Genomic DNA, 6,950 nt, shown 5'->3' on the forward strand with positions numbered 1-6,950 from the left:
TTTTTATATATTTCTAAGCTTACCAATTAGTTATTGTTTTCCCTATTTGATTAATCTTAAAAGGAAGTGATCACCAACAGTTCAGCGTTAGTCGATTGAAAGTTAAACTTTTGTACTACTGTGTAAATCTCCCGTCTCAATCAAAGTTAGAAGTATGTTCGTATGTCTAAAACTGTGTCGCGTACATAGCAAATGATGAATAGCTACTGTCATTGTGTTACATTCATCCCATTTCATGACCACCGTTTTTTGGTCAGTGTATTTAAATCAACCGACTCCTGGCATTCCTGTCAAATCAGCATCAATTGAAGAAAAAAACGTCCAAGATTACTTTTTATGTTAATATTGGAGACAAAAGTAATAAAATACGCTCGAAATGGACCATTTGGGACTAGGAATTGTTAAAATTTCCATAAGGGAGTAGCCCCAAATCCCTGTTCAAACATTTTATGCCATAAACATTTTTTTCTGAGGGAGGGGCGCACGTCAGGGTTGCGTCCCTAAGTTACCACCTCCCCCACCCCCTTTTCATCAATTCCTAAATCCTCCCCTGTTGTAGAGTTTATAACATCTGTAAACAACCATTAAAGTAGCCGCGTTTACATATTATCGCACATTCACACATTTCTATTTTTCACGATAACAGGGTTTTATCTGTTTAACATAAAATAAAATAAATGAACGTTCACGAACGTCATTCAACAAACAATACAGATTTATAAAGTATATTGTTTTCTTCCGTATGTCCACACTATCCATATAAGTAACTGTTGAATGCTACCTTTCTTTTTAGAAATTAATAGTTCAAGTTATCCCCCTTGTTCTTATTTGGAAATCGAAAGTAGATTTTCGGAAAACACGGAATACAGTGAGCTTACGAAATACAGTGAGCTTAACGAAGTATGGCAGAAAACATCGAGAATGGCTCTGAAATAATTGACAGTGTTGGTTATAAAGCTGGCAAGAATCGCTGGTGCCAACCATGTAGCGAGGACGGGAAAGAAATCAGCGCGGAGGGATTATGTACCGATTGTGAAGAATATCTCTGCTTGACATGCTTCAACGCGCACTGCATTCCTCGATGTTACAGAGGTCACACTATTTTGAAGAATGAGCAGATAAAGACAACGGGGTCAGATGTTGACCATGTCCAGAGTCGCTCTAGTACTCATTCGGAATATTGCTCTTTACATAAACACAAATTACTGACGCATTTTTGTGAGGGACATCAAGAACTTTGTTGTGAAAGTTGTATAAACGTCCTTCATAAATCTTGCTTCGATGCTCAACGAGTAAGTTTATTGGAAGGTGATGATTTAGAAATGAGTGAAGAATGGGGACTTTTTAACAAGCAGTTAGAAAAAGTTCAAGCATCATACAAATCAATTCGTAGTGAAACTGTTGCCAGTGTAGAGAGGAAGGACGAGGTTCACCAAACGGCATTGAAGGCATTTGTCGCTGCAATTGACAAAATAGAACAAAGTGACAAAGACCGGCTGATTAATACCAAGGCAGTGTGTGATGCGACCCTAGATCAAATATCTTCTTGGCGCTTAGACATCGAGAAAAAATCACAAAACAAAAATGTCCGAGGCTTGCGTCTTCTTATGAAACGCACAGAATCATCTTTGAAAATCATGAAAGAAAATTCTCAACAGTTGTTGGAAAATAGCCTCAACACTGGCTATGAGTTTGTTTCCAATAACGCAATGCCGTTTGAAGTCGCCACACAGATTGGCTTTCTAACAATGTCACCGTACTTATGCAAACAGATCACTGTACGAAATAAAGGTGAACTCCAAGCTGTCATATGCACGTCCCTACATTTTGTACCTGGCGAAAAGCTTGTTGCTAACGATTTGAGGAATAATTCATTGAAGATTTTAGATTTATCCTCATGTGATTCTACATCGGACAGATTACTAAAGTCAGTTCAAACCAACGGCTATCCGTTTCAAACTACACTTTCACCAAATGGAAACATTTTTGTTACATTTCCCACTAGAGGAATCTTAGCAAAGTTTTCAGACCGCGAATTAAAACTCTTGGAAGAAATCGATGTCGGAAAAGACTGTAAAGCAATTGAATATGTCAACGGAAAAGTAAAGACTTACCATGGTGTTCCTGGGAAGGTTTTGGATATGGATTGTACTACAAATAAAATTATAAGGAGCACAGATATTTCTTACGTTTCTAAAGGCAAAACGCGAATACTTAACACATGGTACTCAGCTGTAAACAGCGAAGACGAGTCAACCATTTTTACTTGTCATGACAACAATTGTGTGTATAAAGTAAACGTTGATGGAAAGGTTACAATTATTGCGGAATCGGACATTTTGAATGCACCTCGTGGTCTGTGTATGGTGGATAAGAGAACCCTGGTTGTTTGCAGCACAGAGGGGAAAGCGCTTTACAGAGTACGGCTTGATGGGAGTATATCGAAACTCGTAGACAATCTCAGCTTTAAACCAAAGGCAATAGCATTTTGTAGAGAAACGAGCGAACTAGCAGTTGGTGGTCATAGTGACTTTATCCATGTGTACTCATTTAAATTTTAAACCATAACGGTTTTATTAACTTTTCAATTCATGGAATACGTTTTGGATCTAAGCACTGATTCTTGTGTATCAAATCAAACATTGAGCTTGCACATATTCATTCATTAACTAAATAAACGTAGGTTACATACCAATGTGTTTTCTTTTCAACGTATATTCATTCAACTCTATTTTTGATGCAAATGTTAGTTTCGAAGCAGTTGTGTATACGTACGATTAAATTGCTACTTACGGCGATATTCTGAAATGCAGCCATCTCCATTGTAAAAAAATAGACAAAAATGTCATAAAAATCAAAGAATTTGAATCGGTCAAACTCAGCTTATACAACAACTAAAAAATGTTAGAACTAAGAGTGTCTGTGAAAGTGTCCAAAAATTATTAAGATATGAACGTAATTTTGAGAACTGAGATTATACTCTTTTTTTAAATGAAAATACAATTTAAACAAGAGCTGTCACAGTATGTGACGAATGCCCCCGAATGTGACATTGACCTACGAACAAGGTCAGTACATGGAAAGTTGATCTTGCCTTTACGTGTCAAATACATATGGCAAGTTATTTTAAATTGCCTCTGAACATAAAAAATACCACCCATACTTGACAACCTACACTGTTATGTCCTTATATTCAGAATTCCCTTGTGAATAAACACTAAGTGTATCTTTCACCTTAGAGGTAGGGACATGGGTCTTGCACGCGACACGTCGTCTTCGTATGTGGAACACATGTAGCAAGTTATTTTAAAATCTGTCCATACAAGAGAAAGTTACAGCCCGGACACGACAACCTATACCCTATGTCCTTGTATGCAGCACTCCATTGTGAATAAACACTAAGTGTGACCTTGACCTTTGAGGTACGGACATTGACACATTTTTATTTTCACAATAAAATGCACAAACAGCGTTCCATTATTGAAACATACAAAGAAATACAAAAAATAAACGTACCAAAATTCCTGGCAGATCCTACATATTTATCAAATGAAAGGTTCCACCCGCCAGCTCAAGGTATTTAAAATAATGAAAACTTTTAAATAACTATCTTGATCAAATAATGTAGACCGGGAATGTACATTTATGTATGCCACTGGCCTACACAGGGGCGTCGGCCGAAGCGGGAGCATCGTGTTAGGTTGATCGGCTTAGAACACAGGCAGAATATAACTCTGGTTAGAGCTACTCTGGTTCTTTCACATGCGCCAGTGTATATCACTGTCATACGTGAACCCCGTGTTACATCCCTCCTGGAACGGTTGTATTGAAGTGGTGAGGCTTAGGATAAAACCTGTGGATCGTGGGTTGACACTCGCGTGTCTTACCACTGGACCACGGATCCACCATCAAAATAACAGTTTATTGTTCATTCAGAGTATCAAAATCGATAGCAATTTGCCAATGATTAACTTTATTCATTATAAAAGCAAACCCTTTAGAACCCTTTGAAACATACAATATAACATTTTATATAATAAAAATTCCGTGATAATTTATGGTTTTAATAACAAAAATTGGCTATCGTTTAGAGTATTGTTGTGTTTATTAAATGCATAATTGTGCGTTTGTCATAAAAATAGTGTGTGTCCGAAAGTATTTTCGCCTCTTGGTCGCAATGTTATCTGGCGTCGCATTTTTTATTCGATTTTATATTGGGGAGCATTACCCTAAATATGGTTGTCCCAGACAAAATCTGCTCATCCAGACAGGTTAGTTTGTTAAAACTTAATTAATTGTTAACGTCTTGAAGAAAATAAAATACCTTATGCGACACTCTCATTGGTACTACAAGTGTGGTCTTGTGTCGTGGGGGAGGGGGGGGGGGGGGGGCGGAGTGCCCTAAGAAAAACCACTAGTTCCGCTTGGTGACCACCAACCAAATTTATGAACGCTCAAGCGAATCGAGCCCGTGATGCCTTGACGAGAAGCGAGTGCGACAACAACTGCATTGAACTAAAAATGCAAAAGTGGATTTAGAAAAAAAACGTATAACAACTGTGGGCCGGTATGCTACACGTACGGTAACATCACATTTTAGGCTTTCAAAGTCATAGGAAGCTATGTTATCGTTGACCAGAGATCACTTGTTGTTAACCTAGAAAAACAACAGATTTTTAATAAATTAATAGATAAGTAAAGTCAGATGCTCGATAAGTTTTAAAACAAACAGCACAACCATAAAAGTTCTCATATATCAATGTAACCGGGTATTGAATATATAGTGGCGCTTATACTGTCGCACTATGGAGCTAGCTTTTATAGCGACGCATCAGAGTGTTCGCCTGCAGAACGAGGAGTCGTGGGTTCGATCCCCACATGATGCACAAAAACGTATGTCCGAAAACTGTGTCGCGTAATTATCAAATGATGAATAGCTACTGTCATTGTCTTACATTCATCCCATTTCATGCCTACCGTTTTGCGGTCAGTGTGTTAAAAATCAACCGACTGCTGGCATTTCTGTAAATTAAGCATCGATTTGAAATTAATTGTATCCAGTAGTATAAAAATTAAACGTCCCAGATTGTCTTGAATGTTAATATCGGAGGGGGAGGGGTAATAAAATAAATCATAAATCAAACTAGAAATTGATATTATTTCTTGAGGGAGTAGCCTCAGACCCCAATGCAAACAACTTGTCAACTATTTTGGTTCTGATGGAAAGGCGTACGACGAGGCGTGGCGCCTCTACGTTACCCCCCCCCCCCCCTACCGCTCCTTCAACGTCAATTCCTGAAACCATCCTTATTCGTAATCAAATGCACACTCCAACAGCGTTTTTATCAATTGAACATACACAAAATAACAATAAATAAACGTACTCAAGGGTCGACAATACAAGTTTAAACAGTAGATTATTTCCTCTCCATACATTCAACTGTTGAATGCTACCTTTCTTTTTGGTGATTAATAATTAAAGTTATGCCCCTTTATCTTCATTTGGAAATCGAAACTAGATTTTTGTAAAACACGGAATACCTGCAGTATGACAGAAAACATCGAGACTGGATCTGAAATAAGTGACAATGTTGGTTATAAAGCTGGCAAGAATCGCTGGTGCCAACCATGTAGCGAGGACGGGAAAGAAATCAGCGCGGAGGGATTATGTACCGATTGTGAAGAATATCTCTGCTTGACATGCTTCAACGCGCACTGCATTCCTCGATATTATAGAGGTCACACCCTTTTGAAGAATGAGCAGATCGAGACAACGGGATCAGATGATGAACATGTCAAGAGTCGTTCTAGTACTCATTCGGAGTATTGCTCTTTACATAAACATAAATTACTCACGCATTTTTGTGAGCGACACCAAGAACTTTGTTGTGAAAGTTGCATAAACTTCTTTCATAAATCTTGCTTTGGTGCTCAACGAGTAAGTTTATTGGAAGGTGATGATTTCGAAATGAGTGCAGAATGGAAACTTTTCAGTAAGCAGTTAGAGGGAAAAATCAAGCATCATACAAATCAATTCGTAGTGAAATTGTTGCCAGTATGGAGAATAGACGAAGTTTACCGAAAGGCATTGGAGGAATTTATCGCTACAATTGACAAAATAAAACAAGGTGACAAAGATCGACTGATAAAAACCAAGGAAGTATGTGACGCGACCCTAGATCAAATATCTACTTGGCGATTAGACATCGAAAAGAAAGTCCGAAACAAAAATTTCCGAGGCTTGCATCTTCTTATGAAACGCTCAGAATCATCTTTGAAAATCATAAAAGATAATTCTCAACAGTTGCAGGAAAATACCCTAAACACAAGCTATGAGTTTGTTCCACATGACACATTGCCGTTTGATGTCGCCACGGAGTTTGGTTTTTTGACGTGTTCTCCATGTTTGCGAAAAAAGATCGATATGCGAATGGCAGACGAAAAGAGAGCAGTTCGATGTACGTCTATTCGTTTTATAAGTGAAAACAAACTTTTTGCCTGCGATTTTGGAAATGATAGAGTAAAGCTTTTGAATATATCATCATATCATTCCACTTCGGATTGTTTACTGAAGTCAGCTAAGACAAGCAGCAGTCCCTTCCAGGTCACCGTTACACCAAATGGAAACATTTGTGTTACCATTCCATTCAAAAGCGCAATAACAAAGTTTTCGGACTGTGAATTGAGCTTCAAAGAAGAAATTCAAATTGGGGGAGAATGTAGGGCAATTGAATATATAAACGGAAAAGTGAGAACATACCTTGACAATCCTAGAAGAGTTCTGGATTTAGATTATACCACGAACAAGTTGTCAAGTGAGAAAGACATTACTGATGGATTTAAAGGAAAAATGCAAAAACATAAAACCTGGTACTCTACCGTAAACTGCGAAGACAGTTCAACCATATTTACCTGCCTTGACAACAATTGTGTGTATAAACTGGACGTTG

At 38.0% G+C, this 6,950-nt stretch overlaps 1 protein-coding gene across 1 annotated transcript; it reads left to right on the plus strand.

Moving 5' to 3' along the window:
* Positions 1-902: 902 nt before the first annotated feature.
* On the plus strand, positions 903-2,561 carry LOC128210546 (uncharacterized). Its single transcript, XM_052914894.1, has one exon. The coding sequence runs from the start codon at positions 903-905 to the stop codon at positions 2,559-2,561; it is 1,659 nt and encodes a 552-aa protein (XP_052770854.1).
* The last annotated feature ends 4,389 nt before the right edge of the window (positions 2,562-6,950 follow it).

This window comes from Mya arenaria, chromosome 12, assembly GCF_026914265.1.
Source record: "Mya arenaria isolate MELC-2E11 chromosome 12, ASM2691426v1".
Classification (NCBI taxonomy): domain Eukaryota; kingdom Metazoa; phylum Mollusca; class Bivalvia; order Myida; family Myidae; genus Mya; species Mya arenaria.